Source organism: Nycticebus coucang, chromosome 1 (genome assembly GCF_027406575.1).
Source record: "Nycticebus coucang isolate mNycCou1 chromosome 1, mNycCou1.pri, whole genome shotgun sequence".
NCBI lineage: Eukaryota > Metazoa > Chordata > Mammalia > Primates > Lorisidae > Nycticebus > Nycticebus coucang.
The window spans coordinates 107229552-107250781 of record NC_069780.1 but is presented as its reverse complement, the minus strand read 5'-3'; the positions used below and the strand labels follow the sequence as shown (position 1 = coordinate 107250781).

The following is a 21230-nucleotide window of genomic DNA, read 5'->3' as shown; positions in this document are numbered from 1 at the left end:
GCCCTACCCACTGAGCATGGGTGCTGTCCTTTCTTGTCTTTTTTTTTTCTTGTATTTTAAGGTAGAATTTTAAGTTAATGAATTGCTTCTTTTACAATGTGTTTAATGTTATAAATTTCACTCCTAGGTTCTATTTTAGACATACTCCACAAATTTAGATATGTCACATTTTAATTTTAATTCAGTTCAAAGTATCTTCTAATTTGGGCTGTGATTTCTTATTTGATCATGTGTTACTTAGAAATATGTTTAGTCTCCAAATATTTAGGGATTTTCTAGAAACCTTTTTAAAAAATGGATATATTTTTACATTCAAACTGTGGTCTTAGTAAGTGTACCATACACAACTGAAAAAAAACTTTTGTTTTTTGAGACAGGGTTTTATTTTGTCACTCTCGGTAGAGTGCCATGGCGTCATAGCTCACAGCAACCTTAAACTCTTGGGCTCAAGAGTTGCTCAGCCTCCCTAGTAGTTGGGACTATAGGCACCCACCACAATGCCCAGCTATTTCGTTTGTTTGTTTGTTTAGCAGGCCTGGGCTAGGTTCAAACCCACCAGCCTTGGTGCATGTGGCTGGTGCCCTAACCATTGAGTTATGGGTGCCCAGCCCTGGCTATTTTTTCTTTTTAGAAATGGGCTCTTACACTTGCTCAGGCTGGTCTTGTAACCTGTGAGCTCAGGTAATCCATCTCCTTGGCCTCCCAGAGTGCTGAGATTACAGGCATGAGCCACCACACCCAGCTGAAAATATTATTTATTGTTTTACCTGAAGTGGTTTATAAATGTCCACTGAGTGTAGTTAACTGCTTTCCTCTGAGGAGCTGGTCTGCTGCTTGCCACTGAGGAGCTGGTCTGCTGCTTGCCACATATGCATTTTCACCTGTGGGATTTCTACTTGGTATATATAGGTGTGTGTTATAAAATCTGCCATGCCTTTCTTCTTCATTTTTATTATTATTGTTTTTTATTAAATCATAGCTGTGTACATTGATATGATCATGGGGCATCATACACTAGTTTCATAGACCGTTTGACACATTTTTATCACAATGGTTAACATAGCCTTCCTGGCATTTTCTTAATTATTGTGCTAAGACTTTTACATTCCACATTTACTAAGTTTCGCATATACCCTTGTAAGATGCACCACAGAAACACTCTTCTTCATGTTTATGCCTTCCTCTGCCTTTTAAAGTGTAGTCATTTACCCCTCAGTAGTCGTGGGGATTGGTTCCAGGACCCCTGTGGATACCAAAATCCATGGATGCTCAAGTTCCTTATATAGACTTTCACAGTATTTACATTTAACTTATGCATAACCACTTGTACCCTTTATATCACCTGTAGGCTAGTTATAATACCTAATGCAATGTAAATTTTATAGTTATATGAAGTTTGTATTTATTGCTGTATTTTTTTTTTTAAGTATTTTTGATCTGCAATTCCATGGATATAAAAACCCCAGCTACAACTGATTTAATATCCTTGCCTACTAATTATATTGTCTGTGTGATTTCTGTATTGTTTCCATTGGTGATTTTCTCCTTACCAAGTCTTTATTTTCTTGCTTCTTTGCACGCCTGGTAATTTTTGACTGGGTGCCTGATATTGTGAACTTCATTTTGAGTGCCTACATTTAGGGGATTTCTGTAATACTTTTGAGCTTTGTTAAATTCCTAGAAAACAGTATGATCCTTCCATGGTTGATTTTCAACTTTGTTAGGCAGGACCAGAGTAGCCTCTACCTAGAGATAATGTGGCTCCACTAATGATGCGTACAATATCTTTCCAGCCCCAATTCCCCAAGTGTTAGGTCTTTGTACTCAGGCTGGTGGAAATGCAAACTATTCTTGATGCTGTGTCATGTTCAAGAATTATTCCACTGCTTTTCTTGATGTCCCCATCTTACGTAGTTTCCTTATGTGCTTCACTGATCAGTATTCAGCTAAAGACACAGAAGGGCCCCTCTGCACATTTCTTGTGCTTTCTCTCCCTAAGTAGCTTTCTGCTTTCTGGCCCTCTGCTGTGCAAATTCTGGCTACACTGACCTCTCTCATTTTTAAATTCTGTCTCAATTTAGGGAAACTCCTGGACTTTGGGTCTGTCCTATCACCGATTTCTGTGCAGTAAACTTGGGGGATCAGAACTGATATCATTTGTCCCCCTCTTTTCATGGCATGACACCTTCTCATCTGTTGTCCGCTACTTGAAAACCATTGGTTTATGCATTTTGTCTGCTGTTTTAGTTGTTAAAGGTTATAGACAACAAATCCATTTACTTTTATTTCATCATTGCCAGTAGTATGAATCAGAATTGATTTTTGTTCATTCTTCTTCTTTTAAATAAAGAAAAGGAAATTATTTCTTACAGTTCTGGAGGTTGAGAGGCAGCATCTGGTGAGGGCCTTCTTGCTGGCAAAGGCAGAGGCAGAAGAAAATCCATACGTAAGTGGACAGGTGCAGTTCAAACCTGTGCTGTTCAAGGGTCACTTTTAGTAATTTAGTAACAGAAATGGTTTCCCTTTTGTCCAGTGATGGTCATCATCCACTGGGTCACTACCACTACTGTCTTTGAGAGTGTGCCTTTTAATCTGTGGCTTTAATATTTTTTCTTTTTGTCTTTGATTTTCCATAGTTTAATTTGGAAGAGACTAGTTGTCCATTTCTCTTACTTTATTCTGCTTGAAATTTTCCCAGCTCAGCATCTCATGATCCTCCCTCCTCAGTCTCCCAAAGTGCTAGAATTACAGGTGTGAGCCACTGTGCTTGGCCAACTATACCATGTAAAAATTGTCTTCAGTAGAGAGGTTAACTAAAAACAGTGTGCTAGAAATATCTGTAGAATTCTTAATGCATTAAGAATGCATTAATGACCAGTATACTTTTTTCCTATTGAATTTGTTCTTTTTGATTCTCTGGAGGTAAATTTTAAAAGAATATGTATTTTAATGTATATAACACATATAAAATCTGTGTCAATGGACTGTAAGACCTGGGAACTGGTCTGATCCTGAACCTTTACACAAGACTTACACATGACTTAATTTCATGTTATAACTCAATGTCATTGCCTATTAGCTGGAGATATTATCTTGATAGCCCTTTCTAGTTCTAACATTCTATGAATCTGTAGATGCTTCTACATGTCACCTCCAACACCTTTAGCTGACCTTACTGAACAGTGACAGGCCTCTCCCCAAAGCATGATCTTTGCATAATAACACTTCAGAGCCACTCACTACTACCAACCGATGGGAGATGGCACAAATGCATTTTCTGCTTTCCTACTGTGTTATTCCCTTAGTTTTCTAATAGTTGTGATAATCTACTAATTGATGCCCCTCCCACGCCCAAATCATTACCACTGTTCAGAATTGCAGAAAATTGAAGTGCAGGATTCATATTATTTTCTATTAAGAAAAAAGAAAAAGAAAATGTGGAGACTTTATAGCCTTTTTATTAACCTGGATGGAAGTGGAACATTATTCTTAGTAAAGCATCACAAAAACAGAGAAGCATGAATCCTATTATTCAATTTTGATATGAGGACAATTAATGACAATTAATGACATGGTGGGGGTGAGGAAAATGGGAGAACAGAGAGAGAGAGAGAGAGAGAGGAGGGTGGGGGAAAGGTCTTGGTGTGTGACACACCTTTTGGGGGAAAGCCACAATTGTTAAGAAGGACTTTACCTAACAAATGCAATCAGTATAACCTGGTATCTTGTACCCTCAATGAATCCCCAACAATACCAAAAAAAAAAAAAGAAAATCATCAGGTATAAAACCAATGAAAATATTCTTAGCTCTGTGTATAAGATTTCTATAGAGAAAAGCACTAATAAAAGACAGTCAATGGTGGTGATAAAAATTTAATAACAGTATCATAAAGTAAACATATAAAAATCAAGTAGTTTAGGATGTTAGAAATAATATACATAATAAATTCAACATATATTGATAGTGCTGCAAGATTTTATTTTTCAAATTACATATTATGCAAATCAGTCTGCTTTGTACTTGGGAGTTTCAAAATTTTTGCTTTTATTATAAAAACATCTGGACTGTAGATGTCACTAATGAAACCATGTAATATGTGGCATATTGCGATTAAAGCTGGGAGACCATCATGTTAATGACTTAACTAAATCCTCTCCTAATGGAAAGAAGCACGAAAAACAAACACTTCCCTTTGGGATACAGGTTACCAAATCTGACAGTGTCAAGATTATATTTTGCTTTTATTATAAAAACATCTGGACTGTAGATGTCACTAATGAAACCATGTAATATGTGGCATATTGCGATTAAAGCTGGGAGACCATCATGTTAATGACTTAACTAAATCCTCTCCTAATGGAAAGAAGCACGAAAAGCAAACACTTCCCTTTGGGATACAGGTTACCAAATCTGAGACAGTGTCAAAATAAAAATGATTCCTTTGTTCTTTTAATCCCTTTATTGACCTTGAAGCATATGCATCACAGAAAGTTAAAAACCAAGACGGCAACTTTACTAGGTAACATTTAACTAGGTAAATGTTAAAATCCACAGACTAATTTTTAGACATAATATTCCTGGTTCAGGTCCTTAATGAGAAAGAGGCAATAAACCAACTTTTTAAATATTAGGAAATGTAATCTTGCTATTTGCTCATAATCAAATCTTCTAATCATTTCTGAGACTGTTTCTATAGCCCGTTTTCACTGAGCTAGTTCAGGAGACACGCTGGTTGAAAAAGACTTGTGAATATAAACTTTAAGGCTAAATATTCCATCTTCAGCAGAGCCCTTGACAAGGTTAACTGATGCAGAATTGCTGGCCAGGATGAAAACAAATACCACAGGAAAAAAGGGTCCTGTTTTAAGACCTGAATGAAAAACCGCAGGCAGGTCTTTCATAACACTAGCAATTCCTTCAACCTAAAGATATCTGCTGAAAGTCAGAGGTACCTTATTGCATAGTAAATCTTCAAACCATTAAGTCCAGTTCTGGGTCAATGTTTCTTATGCTTTGGTTGGGTGGTTTAAGGAAGTTTATATCCTACAGGATTCAACTGCAGAACTTAACAAGCAAAATAGATAATACTAGAATCTTTGCTACAAAATGGCACGTTTCTCCATCTTTTTCATGCAATAAGCATACTCATCGTAAATCTGATTTTTTTAAATAAATAATTGTTGTATTTCCCTCTGAAACTTGTTATTCTGATAAGCCAAATTCAAATGCTTTCATGTACTTGAGGATTAAAGAATGTTCTGAGGATTATTCATCATTATCTATAGAAAGAAGAAAAAAATTAATTCATTTCAAATCAAGCCTCATCTATTTAGTAATAAAAAGCACTCATTTTTTCACACTAAAGGAAAAAAGCTTTTTTAATGTAGTTTTAAACATAGTTTTTACTAAATCACATACTTACTGTAAAATGTTCATATAACACAATGAAGACTAAACTGGGAGGCAAAAATCACATATAAGCAAAAGATAACCAATGTTAACTTCATACAAACCCTCCCCAATTGCTTTCCTCTGCATACACAATTTCATTTACTTTTTAAAATTAAGACAGAGTCTCACTTTGTCACCCTCGGTAGAGTGCTGTGGCATCATAACTTCAGCAACCTCAAACTCTTGGGCTCAGCCTCCCAAGTATCTGGGACTGCAGGCGCCCACCATAAGGCCCGGTTATTTGTTTATTTTGTTTAGCAGGTCCAGGCCGGGATTGAACCTACTAGCCCAAGAGCATGTGGCCGGCATCCTAATGTGAGCTATAGGTACCCAGCCCAGATTTCATTTTTTTAATTACAGTAAAATGCAGTTTAGATACATGAGTTTTCTCACTTAAAACACATAAATAATGGAAAAGTAGATAAATAAACAAGATTATGAAATGTTAATGTGGCAGTGCCCATAGCTCCCTGGGTAGGGTGATGGCAACATATACTAAGGCTGGAGGGTCAAAACCTGGCCCAGACCAGCTAAAATAACAATGACAACTGCAACAACAAAAAAAATAGCTGTAGTCCCAGCTACTCAGGAGGCTGGGGCAAGAGAATCACTTAAGACCAAGAGTTGGAGGTTGCTGTGAGCTGTGACATTATGGCACTCTACCTAGGGAGACATAGTGAGAGTCTGTCTCAAACAAACAAAAAATCCGGCTCGGCGCCTGTGGCTCAAGTGGCTAAGGTGCCAGCCATATACACCTGAACTGGTGGGTTCGAATCCAGCCCAGGCCAGCCAAGCAACAATGATGGCTGCAACCAAAAAATAGCCGGGCATTGTGGCAGGCGCCTGTAATCCCAGCTACTTGGGAGGCGGAGGCAGGAGAATCACCTGAGCCCAGGAGTTGGAGGTTACTGTCAGCTGTGATGTCACAGCACTCGACCCAGGGTGACTGCTTGAGGCTCTGTCTCAAAAAAAAAAAAAAAAAAAAAATCCAAGTGTCATGTCAAATCACTGCACTACTTAAAATTCTTCACTAGCTCCCTACTGTCTCAGAATAAACTCCATCCTCCTTAATATGAATTGCAAAGCCTTTCATGATCTAGCCTTTTAAATATTTCTAGTCTTAACCAAATCTCATTTCCCATCTTCCTCAACTGCCCCCATAATTTATGCTTTAGCAACAGTGAATTCCTGTAGCTTCCCTGCTGTCACATTCTATATCCTTCCCTGTAAGAGGGCATGCTGTGGCAAATTCTCAAGCATCTTTCAGAATCCAACTCTGGTGTCCTCTCCCCTAGAAGAGCTACCCCACTACCATTATTTCTTCCAATGTATCAATAGTTGAATCATTACTTAATGTAATTTACATACATCTTATTGCTTCCACTGTTGCATTTGCCACCCTGTACTATAATTTATTTATGTTTTGCAATTACAAACTGTTTCAACTCATCAGGAAAGTAACGAACACACATGTATATAATATGTAGAATAAAAATTAACTTTTGCACCTGTAGTCCCAGCTACTCGGGAGGCTGAGGCAAGAGAATCGCCTAAGCCCAAGAGCTGGAGGTTGCTGTGAGCTGTGATGTCACAGCACTCTACTTAGGGCGATAAAGTGAGACTCTGTCTCTAAAAAAATAAATAAATAAAAATTAACTTTTGGCTGTACTGTACCCTTTCTCAATCTTAATGCATTCTTTTCTTCCCCAGGGGGAAGTGTCATGAAATTGATGTGTATTCTTCTCTCTCACAGTTTTTTACTTTTATTTTTATTACGTATGTGTACACATAAATAAAATTGATGTGCTATTTATTCAATTCATGTTTGTGGGGCTTCTCCACATTGACAGATGGAGTTTAGTTCACTCATTTTAACTGATGCATAAAATTTCATTATATAAACAAGATTAATATTCCATCTAAAATGAATATGGAGGAAAGTCTGTTTCCCTCTTAAGCATCTGTAACTTCGGGCGGCGCCTGTGGCTCAGTGAATAGGGTGGCAGCTCCATATACCAAGGGTGGCGGGTTCCAACCCGGCTAAACTTCAACAAAAAAATAACCGGGCGTTGTGGTGGGCGCCTGTAGTCCCAGCTACTTGGAGGCTGAGACAAGAGAATCACCTAAGCCCAAGAGCTGGAGGTTGCTGTGAGCTGTGACACCGCAGTATTCTACCAAGGATGACAAAGTGAGACTCTGTCTCTGAAGAGAAAAAAAAAGGAATGTATAACTTGGGCTGCTAATGCCAATGCTCAACATGGTGGTCTCTGCCCGTTATACTCCTTCTCTTCTTGTAGAGCAATTTATTATGACTAACATTAAACATTTACCCATTTTACTAGCTCTACTTTAGTTCTGACTCTGAACACCACCTAGCTGGACTGAGTGGCACCAACTTTCTCAACAGCTGCAGTTATTAATGCTTACTTACCATCCCTGCCCTATAACAGTATTAGGAGTTGAATAGTTGATACTGTCTTTTCAGGTCTCAGGTAATTTCCAGTGAAATAGAATAGAAATGTGTTCTAGACACTTGCACCTTAGTGACTTGGTACACTTTGGAGTGAGCTAGATAAAATTTTGCCTACTTTCTCCTTTCTGTGCCCTCCTTTTCCCTCAACACAGAGTACAAGTGTTTAAGTATCCTGTGCAGATATCCATGTTGCCTAAAGACTGTGTAAGATAGCTATATATAGGATCTAATTACTTCCAATAGAAGGACTCCAAAAAAGTTATTCTAAATCTGGTCATTGTCTAACATTTAACTCTCCTATGACTAACAATAGAAAACAGTGGCCAGGAGCAGTGGCTCACGCCCATAATCCCAACATTGTGGGATGCCAAGGCCGGTAGATCAGCCTGAGTAAGAGCAAGACCCCATCTCTACTGAAAACAGAAAAATTAGCTGGGTGTGGTAGTGGGCACTTGTAGTCCCAGCTACTTAGGAGGCTGAGGCTGGAGGATTGCTTGAACCCAAGAGTGTGAGGTTACTGTGAGCTGTGACGCCATGGCACTCTACCCAGGGTGACAGAGTGAGACTCTGTCTCAAAAACAAAACAAAACAAAACAAAACAAGTTAACTTATTCAGATAATTCAGTATACATTTTATAAAGAGTTACTTCAATAGGCATATTAGTAAGTTATAATATTTTATGGGCTGTACTAAGATTTAAAAAAAATATTGCCAGGCTAGGCATTGCGTTATACTTTTTTTCTAGGCTAAAAGAATTACTGCCATCCTCTATGATACAACATTTTGAGATCTTCATCTTCTTTTCATTTGTGTGCTAAAAAAAATCTGACAATGCTTCTTGAGAGTGGTATTAGCTTAGCCTGATTCTTGACCCGCTGGAGAGGTTGGAGAGAAAGAAGCCACTGAGCTGTCTAAAGAGGGGTGTCAATTTTACCTGTGAATTGGTTGGTTGTCACAGTTCTGCACATGAGGTGCAGAGCAAAATAAGAGCTCTCCAGATACTTGTCAAGCAAAACTGAGCCCCAAGCACATTGTTGCTAATTATTTTTTGCAGTTTTTGTTTTTTTGTTTTGGCTGGGGCTGGGTTGGAACCCACCAGCTCCAGTATATGGGGCTGGCGCCATACTCCTTGAGCCACAGGCGCCGCTCTCTTGCTGATTATTTATGAAAGGACATTTTGAAACAATACTTAAAGAGAACTGCCTGAAGGATGAACAATCTGTATATGAACAGGACTGATTTGATATGCTCCACAGATTTACTTAAATGGAATCATCCTCTGGACTTGTCAACTTACACCATGACACATTACAAAATCCAAATATTGTAACTATCACTGAAGATATTTTTCATTCCATTATGTGTATAACAATGTTTTATAAGAAGAAGTCTAAGAGCTCAATAAAATCAGGACTACACAAATTCTGGATAATGTTTATATGTTATATGTTCAATATCAGAATAAAATGATCTTTTAATATTTAGAAAAATAAAACATCTGTTTTATAAAAACTAATAATTCACAACTGACAGAAATTTTCTAAGACTTTTTTTGTGGAATCTTATACCTGAAAAAATGTTTCTCCCCTTAAAGGAACCCGTAGTTATTCAAGTTTGAGGAGCACTGTATGATAGTGTCCTCTTTTTTAACATATGAGAAAATTTTTCCCTTGGTTTTAATACCAAAAATAGCTGTCCTCTGAGCAACTAACTTGTTTTGTCTCATGAATATGGTGACTCATGTAATTAATTAGGTTTCCTGTTTTACTACAAAGATCAGCATCAAATTTGTGTCCTGTTTTCAGAAAGTGCAGAAATCTTTAGAACGTGAACTTGTATTCTGACTTCATTCCTGGCTTCGTGTTATATGGCTTGGATTCATCATTTGCCCAATATACCAACTTTCCCAAGTGTTTTTAAAACTTAATTTTATCTTATACTACATATATTTTTAAATCCTATCATGAACTTTTTTATGTGACTATACAAATAGTTTTTGGCATGGAATGTAAATAAACTTTAAATAAACAGTCTATGAATTAAACCCTTAAAGTAATTAGATTAATTTTTCAGCAAATAGTTTAGAAATGAATTCTTGTTGGGAAAAAAAACTCTTTTTAAAAGATGGGATCTTGCTCTTTTGCCCAGGCTGGAGTGCAGTGGTGTAATCACAGCTCACTATGAACCTGAACTCCTGGACTCGTGATCATCCTGGCACAGCTTCAGGGTAGCTAGAATTATAGGTGAGTGCCACCACACCCGACTGTATAAAATTTCATATACTGCTTTATGTGTCTAAAAGTTTACTTATATATACTTGATAAAAATTATTCTAATTTCTACAGCTACCCAATGGAATTACCCTAATTTGTGGAGCTATCCAAAATCTGTCTAGTAAGATTTAAAAATCTAATTCAAGTATTACTTATAAATTAAATTTAAAAATACTGACTTAAAAGATGTAAGTCAATAAAAGTGAAAGACAGATCAGTAAAAGCATAAGACAGTTAATTTAATAATTGCTTAAAAGTAATAGATATCATTCCAATATAGATTTCACCAAAATTGGTGTGGTATATGCTGATCCCGTTACATTCATCATCTTGTTTTTCTCACATTTATTGAAAATAATAAAGACAAGTGAGGAAAATCTTACCTTCTTGGTAGGCTCCATCTGCCATAACTAAATGAAGAATCTTGGCATAAAGATGCTGATGTTCACTTCCCAAAATTTTTTGAGCTATTTTTGAACAAATTTCAATATTTTCATCTTCATCTTCATGAATAGCCTATACCAAATCCCCAAATATAAATTAATATTTGAGCAACTTTCTCTAGAGAATTTGCTTTTTATTTATAAGAAATCTAACCACCAATAAAGACCAACATGTCTCTAGTATTCAAACAGAGCCTTTTTTTTTTTGAGACAAAGTCTCACTCTGTCTCTCTGGCTAGAGTGCTGTAGCATTATCATAGCTCACAGTAACCTCAAACTCCCAGGCTCAAGTGATCCTCTGGCTCAGCCTCCTGAGTAGCTGGGACTACAGGTGCCCAGCTGTAGTTTTTCTATTTTCAGTAGAGACAGGATCTCCCTCTTGCTCAGACAGATCTCCAACTCCTGAGCTCAGGCGATCCACCTAGTTTTTCTATTTTCAGTAGAGACAGGATCTCCCTCTTGCTCAGACGATCTCCAACTCCTGAGCTCAGGTGATCCACCTGGCTTGGCCTCCAGAGTGCTGGGATGACAGACGTGAGCCACAAACTATTTTAGAAGCAAATGTTTTGATTGACATTCACTTACTTTTATTTTCTCATACACCTCAAAGAACTTGTCAAAGCCCATCTCTTGCTCCAGGTGAAGTCTCAGCTCCTCTAAGTGGTTGAAGACACTGTCGCATTCACATTCACTTACAGCTTCACCATCACTGTTATCTAAAAATATGCAATAAAAATAAGGTATTTTAGGATTAAAAAGACTGAATAAATTCTTATCCTGGTAAGAGTAAAATTCTATGACAAGTGAATGATGCCACTTAAGTAGATTACTCCCACTTTTAATATGAGTATTTTTAACGCCGTAACACAGGGTGGCCATAAAGTTTATGCAACTTTAAAAAAAAAACAACTATCTTCAAACAGTAAAATGGTTACTATTTTAAACTGCACACGAACTTTATGGCCACCCTATATTTGTCATTTATATGTGTAAGCAAAATGCATATAAATCTGACTTAATAAGAATATTACTTTGGGAATCTTTTATTTTATAGACATAACAGTAAATCAGGTTAGAATTAAAATGTTCTTAGCCAGATGCTGTGGTGGGCTCCTGTAGTCCCAGCTGCTTGGAACGCTGAGATGAGATTGCTTGAGCCCAAGAGTTTGAGGTTGATGTGAGCTGTAACATCATAGCACTCGACCAGGGGTAACATAGTGAGACTCTGTCTCAAAAAATAAATAAATAAATAAATAAAAGAATAAAAATGTTCTGGTTGGGGCAACGGCTCATACCTGTGGCTCAATCCTAGCACTCTGGGAGGCTGAGTGGAGAGGATCGCCTAAGGCTAAGAATTTGAGACTAACTTGACCAATCTAGCAAGACCCTGTCTCTACAAAAATATAAAAATTAACCAGGCATGGTGGTGTGTATCTGTGCTAGCATCTGTGGAGACTGAGGTGGGAGGATCTCTTAAGCCTGGGACCTGGGGGCTTTGGTGATCTGTAATTGTGCCATTGTTCTCCAGATTGGGTGACACAGCAAGACCCCCATCTCAAAAAACAAAATGAAACCAAAAATCAAATCCTAGTCATATCACTCAGTAAAAAATGGAAAATGTGGCTCAGCACCTGTGGCTCAAGCAGCTAAGGTGCCAGCCACATACACCTGAGCTGGCGGGTTCGAATCCAGCCTGAGCCCGCCAAACAATGATGGCTGCAACCAAAACATAGCTGGGCGTTGTGGCAGGCGCCTGTAGTCCCAGCTACTTGGGAGGTGGAGGCAGGAGAATCACTTGAGTCTAGGAGTTGGAGGTTGCTGTGAGCTGTGACGCCACAGCACTCTACCCAGGGTGACAGCTTGAGGCTCTGTCTCAAAAAAAAACAAAGGAAAATATGTATTTCTATGTTCTGCTTGAAGCAAACAACCCTAACTACTACTTTTTTTAAGTTGATAACAAACATGGCTGTAACATGAAAAGCATGCCGAAGGCAGATGACCTAAGACACACTTCATAAATTTCAGGAAAATATTATAGAAGTATTATAAATGTCCAAGATATTTTGTCATGTACATGCTCCAGATACTCTGAAAAAATAATTATCACAGAATCTTTTCATAATTAGCTTTTATTCCCAAATATTTATTATATAGTTCTTGAAATACACAAATTTTCTATGCATCTTGGGATAATGCTATAAACAAAAGTTTCCAAATCGGGCTCGGTGCCTGTATCTCAGCAGTTAGGGAACCCACCACATACACTGGAGCTGGTGAGTTCAATGCCAGCCTGGGCCTGCCAAACGATGACAACTACAACAACAAAAAAATAGCCAGGTGTTGTGGCAGGTGCCTGTAGTCCCAGCTACTTGGGAGGCTGAGGCAAGAGAATTGCTTAAGCCCAGGAGTTGGAGGTTGCTATGACCTGTGACGCCATGGCAGTCTACTGAGGGCAACAGTTTGAGACTGTCCCAAAAAAAAAAAAAGTTTCCAAATCAAAAGAAGACTAAGGTTTTTTTCCTTTATTTCAGATTAATATGAGGGTTTAAACAATTAGGTTACAATGTTTGCATTTGTTAGGTAAAGTCCCTGTGGTAGTTGTGTTCTACTCCCAGGAGGCATGCCATGTATACTTACATTATGCTTATTAGGTGAGATTCACCCATCCCCCTCTTTGCTCCCCTAAGATTGATAAGATTTAAAAAACTACTTTCAGTATTAACCCTGCTGATTAACCACTACATGTGGAAGTTCTCTTGTAAAACATAAAGTGGTAAGAAAACTAAGTTATTATCTTTATTACTGGAAAAATGAGAAATGGAGAATAAACAACAGAATAAAAATGTTTCAAAAAAGCACTGATATAATTTAATGGGGGAAGAAATGGAAAATTTAATGGAAAGGAAACTGACAACTGTATATCTGTATGAAAAAGAATGAAAAAAGGGCAGAGACATAGAGGCACATTCAGTTTTACTTATAGTTGGAAATGGCTCATATCAGACATGGAAAAAATATACTCCATTTGCAATGTTCACATACATGGTCTGCACCATGGCCACACACCTGAGTGCCACTCCTCGTTCAAGGCACTTTCACTGCTGGGACTGTCCTCCTCCTCTGCCAGCCCTGTTCCAGTGGCAGTCAGCTCCACATCACTGTTCTTTAAGACTGACTCTTCCTCCTCACTGTATTCCTCACCAGGTTGTTCCCTGAGTAACTGCTCCATTGACGCCTGGAGCTCTTGTAAATCTGTGTCAGTTTCTTCAAACACGCTGAAATTTAAAAAGTTAAACTAAACACCCCTAAAACTTTACCTTATTCTGAATTTTACTTAGTATGCAGACACTTCCTTCTCCCTAAAACTACTAATAGAAGAGAAAAAGAAATCTCAAGAAAACCTGTATTAGGTTTCACCAAGAAATTGAGGACTACTACAATTGATAAACACAGTGCAGAACACACATATTCTAGAATACATAAACTAGAAAATGATTTGCTTTGGTCCTGATCTGCCAGAGAATCAAGAACTATCAATAGTATTCATTACTTAAATTTTGAAATAATGGTTTATTATTTTAAGAGGTTAGACTATAGAGGTTTTTTATATGCTTTCTAATACAAATATAATCAAATGTTTTTTCCTCACATAGTTCTGAAATTTTTGAAATTCCCACGTGGATGTTGTAATGGTTGCACACTAAATGAAAGGCTTTCTGTATTTTACAAATAGAAATACTTAGAGACTTGTATGTTCAGGTTAACAATAAAAAAAAAATAACCAGAAACCTTACCTTTAGGTGCTTATTCTTTTTTTTTTTTTAACAGTCATTTGTGAACCCAATGAATGAACCCAGTGGGCCCACGGTCCCATTGTCTTCTGGTCTTATCCAGGTATAGCTAAGCTTCACTGAGTAGACTTTTCTGTGTAATTAGAATATACTAACCATCATAAACTTCATTGGAGAAGCCTGTTTACAAGTCATCAGTTAGGATACTAATTTTATTTTCATGGGATTATAGATGCTATAATGAACTTATTAATACCTTACATTTATCTGGTACTGTTGTTTATTAAACAGTTTTATCATTTAAAAATTTTATCCAAACCAAACTCACTTTTTGTTGGAGACAGTCTCAAGCTGTCACCCTGGGTAGAGTGCCATGGTGTCATAGCTCATAGCAACCTCCAACTCTTGGGCTCAAGTGATCCTCTTGCCTCAGTTTTTCTATTTTTAGTAGAGACGAGGTCTCGTTTTTTTGCTCAGGCTGGTCTTGAACTCATGAGCTCAAGCCATCCACCCATCTTGGCCTCCCAGAATGCTAGGATTATAGGCATGAGCCCTGGTGCCCAGTCCCAAACTTACTTTAGAGACATGGAAACTATGAACCAAAGTGTTTAAAGGACTTACTCAAGTCTACACAGTTAGTAAGTGGCAAACAGTGAAAAGTTAGCTATATGTCATTTTTAAAAACTGTTTAGGTAAGTCTTCCTCTCTAGAATTTTTGAAATACAAATTCTAAAATTCTGGCTTGGTGCCTGTAGCTCAAGCGGCTAAGGGCCAGCCACATACACCTGAGCTGGCGGGTTCGAATCCAGCCCCGGCCTGCCAAACAATGACGGCTGCAACCAAAAAATAGCTGGGCGTTGTGGCAGGCGCCTGTAGTCCCAGCTACTTGGGAGGCGGAGGCAGGAGAATCGCTTGAGCCCAGGAGTTGGAGGTTGTTGTGAGCTGTGACGCCACGACACTCTACCCAGGGCAACAGCTTGAGGCTCTGTCTCAAAAAAAAAAAAAAAAAAAAAGAAATTCTATTAATGGTATTTATTAATTGTATTATGCTTACACATCTTCAGAATCAGAAGGTCCCTCTTTAATGTGTTCACCTTCAATTTCATCTATTTCAAGATTGTCTTGAGGGCCATCTGCTACAGCGGGGACATCCTTTAGGGTTCTAAACAGCTTTGAGAGATCTGGAAGTGAACATGTCCTCAACATCTAAAAAAATGTCAATGGATCTTTTATTAGGAGTAAGAAAATTAAAAAACAAAAATTAGAGAAAAAATAGAGCTAATAATAATGTTATTTTGTATGTATAATCATGTATACAGAACTAGAGGATTCAAAGGTGACTTGCCCTGGGTTATGATAATTCTCTTGAATTTCAGCTCAGTATTTTTCCTTTCTTTTTTTTTTTTTTTTTTTGAGACAGAATCTCACTTTGTCACCCTTGGTAGAGTACCATGGCATCATAGCACATGGTAACCTCAAACTGTGCTCAAGCAATTCTCTTGCCTCAGCCTCCCAAGTAGCTGGGACTACAGAAGCCCACCACAATGCCTGGCTATTTTTAAAGACCAGGTCTTGCTCTAGCTCAGGCTGGTCTTGAACCTGTAAACTCAGGCAATCCACCTGCCTCAGTCTCCCAGAAAGCTAGGATTATAGGCGTGAGCCGCTGTGCCAAGCCAAGCTCAGTATTTTTTCACAGAGGAAACTAAATGTGTGATTTATGCTTGGGTTTTAACACAGGAATTCCCTTACATCCCCTTTAAACGATGGGGAGAGGTGTTTGTTTAGGTCTACATGTGGAACATGCTGGAAATCTGTCAGGAACTGACGTGTGAGAAGTTGCCTGTCTTCGCCTCACTTGCAGGTCATGTGACCCCTCTTTCCTAGTGTTTCTGCCAAGTGCTTCTCTGACCTTCCTGTGGCCAGCTCTCCCCACAAAGCACTGTCCAGTGCCTTGGAACAAGCATTTTGAAGGTGGTGCTGAGAGTCACTTGTACCAACATTAACAGCAAGGAGGAGGAACTGGGCCAAATGAGCTGAGGAAGAAACAACACATAGCTGAGGTGTTGAAATATGAGTCTGTGCTGATAAGACGAGAGATAATAGGAACAGCCTCTGTCCATCAATCTTTCAACAATCAGTGTGATGGGCAGACAGGGCTCTGAAAGAAGTAACTATACATGATAATATCTGGCAGTGGTTAACCCTGAAGGAACTGTGAGATCTGCCTATTCAAGACACCAAGAACCCTCACCAGATGGAAGACTGCGAGGGAAGCACAATGCTTAGCATGTTAATGAAAACTTTTGTACTTGGCCAATGTTACTGGTACAATCTGTTTTTGAGAATAAAAAAGAAAGGTTTCCTTTACTTGAATATAATTTACATATTTATGGCACTCAAGGAAAAAAAATCTTCATGAACTCTAAGTTAGAGAAACTGGTAAAAACACACTGCTTGTTAAATGGTACTGAAAGCATTTCACTGGCCAGACACAGTGGCTTACACCTGTAATCCCAGCTTTCTGGGATGACAAGGCAGGGGGATCACCTGAGCTCAGGAGTTCAAGACCAGCCAGAGCAAGAGCGAGACCCCATAGCTACTAAAAACAGAAAAACTAGCTGGGCATGGTGGTGAACGCCTGTAGTCCCAGCTACTTGGGAGGCTGAGGCAAGAGGATTGCTCAAGCCCAAGAGTTTGAGGTTACTGTGAGCTATGATGACACCATGGTCCTCTACCCAGGGTGACAGAGTAGGGCTCTGTCTCAAAAGAAAAAAAAAAAAGTATTTCCAGCTTGGTGCTCATAGCACAGTGATTATGGCACCAGCCACATACACTAAGGGTGGCGGGTTCGAACCCAGCCCAGGCCAAACTAAACAACTGCAACCAAAAAATAGCCGGGTGTTGTGGGGGACACCTGTAATCCCAGAATTGCTTAAGCCTGAGAGTTTGAGGTTGCTATCAGCTGTGACTCCATGGCACTCTACCAAGGGTGACATAGTGAGACTCTGTCTAAAAAAAAAAGTATTTCCTTTGTTGAATTTCCTACTTTACAGAATTTACACGTTACTTTCTTTTGTAGAATTTACTTTACTTGTTTATTATTTTAATACTTTGGATCATATACATGTGTGTTACAAACCAGCAGTCTGTACTAGTAAGTTTCCTTAGGTACCTGCTAATCAATAAATAAACAGCACATGTGTATTATAGACTTAAATTTGAGGGGATGATGAAAAGAACACAATACTGTTCAGGTGCAGATAAATTTTAGCTAGCCCTGGTAAAATAACTTCAGGTCTAGTTTATTTCTTTCAGTAACTAAAATAATTGTGACAATCTAGAATAAAGTAATACAGTTAGAAAGAAAGTTTAGGCAGTTGTGCAATTTGACAGCTTACCTCTTGGAACAGGTTTATATCTATACTCCCCACAAATTCACAGCTACCAACTGATAAACCCTCAATGTTCTTTCACAGTTCTCCTGTTTACATTGCTAAGTGTTAAGTAAAATATTCATCCTTAGTCAAAACAAATTTGTAAAAACTTTTCATTGTATAATTCCGAGTCTACTAATTTTTTTCATGTGGTTTAAAAAATATTCTAGGCCAGGTGCAGTGGCTCACGCCTGCAGTCCTAGTACTTGGAAGGCTGAGGTGGGTGGACTGCTTAAGCTTACGGGTTTGAGCCCAGCCTGAGCAAGAGGGAGAGCCAGTCTCTAAAAATAGCTGGGCATTGTGGTGGGCGCCTGTAATCCCAGCTAGTTGGGAGGCTGAGGTGGGTGAATTGCCCGAGCTCACAGGCTCGAGACCAGCCTAAGCAAGAGTCAGACCCCGTCTCTAAAAATAGCTGGGTGTTGTGGTGGGCGGAGGTGAGGCAAGAGAACTGCTTAAGCCCAGGAGTTTGAAGTTGTGTGGGCTATGATGCCACGGCATTCTACTGAGGGTGACAAAGTGAGACTCTGTCTCAAAAAAAAAAAAAAAATTATAAACTATTACCAAAGGCAAAAATTATGGACATTATCTAAGAATGGATATATTATCAAAAGAAGATATGGGCTTGCCGCTTGTGGCTCAAGCAGCTAAGGCGCCAGCCACATACACCTGAGCTGGCAGGTTCGAATCCAGCCTGGGCCCACCAAACAACAATGATGGCTGCAACAAAAAATTAGCTGGGCGTTGTGGCAGGTGCCTGTAGTTCCAGCTACTTGGGTGGTGGAGGCAGGAGAATCGCTTGAGCCCAGGAGTTGGAGGTTGCTATGAGCTGTGATGCCACAGCACTCTACCCAGGGCGACAGCTTGAGGCTCTGTCTCAAAAACAACAAAAAACAAAAACAAACAAACAAAACAAAACAAAAAAGATATGTAAGGCACATTTGCTATTTGTGAATTGTACGTTAATCTTTTTATCCCCACTTTGCATTTGCTATAATAAGAAAAGAAATTCTCAAGTTTTCATCGAGGAGATCAGTTTTCAACTCTACTCTCCAGAAGGCTAAAGTAACAGCAGATACAACTTTCCACCTTGCTCTCCCAGGACACAGGCATTTGGGGATGGCACATCCGTAGAGAGTAGGAAAGGGCATGTCCTTTATTACAGTGCCTTCTCAAGTTTGCCTCTCAGCCACTGTTCTCCCTCACTTTGGAGACTGTGAATAATGGGTAGGAAGAGACCTCATCTGGTCTTTCTCAGATCTGTCTCCAGGAAGTGCGCATCCTGCCCCCAAATTCCCCAATCCTACTCCCAGCCCCTGTAGTCAGCATATGCAGGTCAGGCCCAGGAGTGCCTTCTAGGGTCTTACTCTAGGTCTCCTGCTCCCAGAGTGATGTGTATAAAGGGTTAAGGAACTTTGTTCTGTAGACTCCCAGATTGTGCCAAGGACTTAGTCACTGGAGGAAAATATCAAAAGGCACAATTTTAAACCAAACTGAAGCCACATTTTCCAGTAGAGCTTTATCAGAAATAAAACTGATAAAATGATCTTTTTTTTTTTTGAGACAGAGTCTCACTATGTCACCCTGGGATAGAGTGCCGTAGTGTCACAGCTCACAGCAACCTCAAACTCTTGGGCTTAAGTGATTCTCTTGCTTCAGCCTCCCAGGTAGTTGGGACTATAGGTGCCTGCCACAACACCTGGCTGCTTTTTTGCTATAGTTGTCATTGTTGTTTGGTAGGCCCAGGCCAGGTTTGAACCTGCTGGCCCTGGTGTATGTGGCTGGTGCCCTAACTACTGAGCATAGGCATTGAGCCTGATACCATGATCTTGATCCGATTGACTCTTAACGTTAATTTCTTAACTGGTTGCAAATGTGAAGTGGGGTTAGGAGGTAATTATCCACCTCAAACTCTTTCAGGTTTCATGGGATTATAAATTAACTAAATCCTGAAGATATTATTACTATTTTTAAAAATTAGATGGAAAAAATGTACCAATAATTTCTCTTTAAAAAATAATAACAAACATTAAAAGTTTCGCTGGCTTGTAGACATTATAAAAGTATGTATCCCAGCCAGGAGCAACTTCTGAGGAATAACTTTTATACCTAGTGACTAGTTCCTGACAAGGAGGAGAAATGGAGCTCACTTTTATAGCCTATTTCAGTTTTCCTAAGTTATTTAGCATCATGTAATATGCAATATATTTTATCATTTATAGTCCTCAATTAGAATTTAAGCTCCACGAAACAAGATTTTAATGTGCTTTCTTCAGTACTGTAACCCCAGCATTTGGAATGGCATTTGGCACACAGCAGAGAGATAATAAATATTTGGTAACTGATTAAAGCTTACAATAGCCTGATAGATTCCTTCTGGAGCACTTGTGAGGATGACCAAACATCCTCAACCAGTTTGCACTGTTACTTACTTCCAGAGCACATTCTTCTATACAACTTAAAGTTGGACTAAGGTCATAAAAGGAAGTCAATAATCAAATGTATCATGAAAAGAATATTAACTATAGATGGCAGTAAGTATTTAAAAGCTCTACGTTAAAGACAGCTATATTTCTTCACCACAAAAGAAAGCACATGAGCTACATAACAGTCCTTGTCTGTTCCCTGTCAGGCTTTTGTCTACAGCTCTGGAGAGCACAGATTTGTTTTAGTAGTTCATATCTTCAAAATTCTGACTCCTCTCAGATATATGAAGGAATGTAATAATCTCTGAATTTAAGATAAACATAGGAAAATACTTCAGAAAATAAAAGTATATCCAATTGGAAAAGTAAACTGAAAGACAAAATGACCTGTATATTTAGAAAATAGTCAAGGACTAAAAAATTCAGGTGATTCATTCGTGAGCTATGACTGTGCCACTGCACTCTAGCCTGGGTGAAAGTATTTTCTAAAAAGTATGTATTTTTAAAACCCTCAAGGCCCAATAATAGAAATAGATTTGTGAAAAAATTATGATAGGAATCACAATTTTGGAATATGGAAGTTATAAAAGTGGAATATGTAGTTCTAAAAGATGACATATAAAGATAATAAAGAGCATATCTGATAAATAACAAAGTGCTATTATAAAAATGTGATGTTATTTATAATAATATTACAATACATATTTAATAGAGAAGGTTATAAGGAGTATACATAACATCCTATTGGTAAAAAGTTATATATATGCAAAACCTTTATATATGGAATGTAATAGAACATGATTTCTTATTTTTACTTGTATTCAAAAATTTTCTATATTTTATAAGACAAATAAGGTTACATATATTTGAAAATAGCAAGTGAGAAAGAAGTCTGAAAAACTTTTACCAGAAAGAGTATATACATACAAACTGGTGACAC

General features: G+C 38.4%; 1 protein-coding gene across 16 annotated transcripts in view; it reads right to left on the bottom strand.

Annotated features, from left to right (window-relative positions):
* Nucleotides 1-3622: 3622 nt before the first annotated feature.
* NEK1 (NIMA related kinase 1) overlaps nucleotides 3623-21230 on the bottom strand; it is a 133045-nt gene continuing 115437 nt past the window's right edge. For 9 of the 16 annotated variants that reach the window (XM_053585772.1, XM_053585703.1, XM_053585796.1 and 6 more), the window contains 5 exons: nucleotides 15488-15639; nucleotides 13709-13917; nucleotides 11228-11358; nucleotides 10583-10715; nucleotides 5304-6410 (listed from right to left, as the gene is read on the bottom strand). In XM_053585772.1, coding sequence (XP_053441747.1) covers nucleotides 6376-6410; nucleotides 10583-10715; nucleotides 11228-11358; nucleotides 13709-13917; nucleotides 15488-15639 — 660 coding nt within the window. In that variant the 3' untranslated portion in view covers nucleotides 5304-6375. Of the gene's footprint in view, nucleotides 5281-5303; nucleotides 6411-10582; nucleotides 10716-11226; nucleotides 11359-13708; nucleotides 13918-15487; nucleotides 15640-21230 lie in introns of those variants that run through there. The other 7 variants (XM_053585778.1, XM_053585788.1, XM_053585804.1 and 4 more) reach the window with 4 other exon arrangements.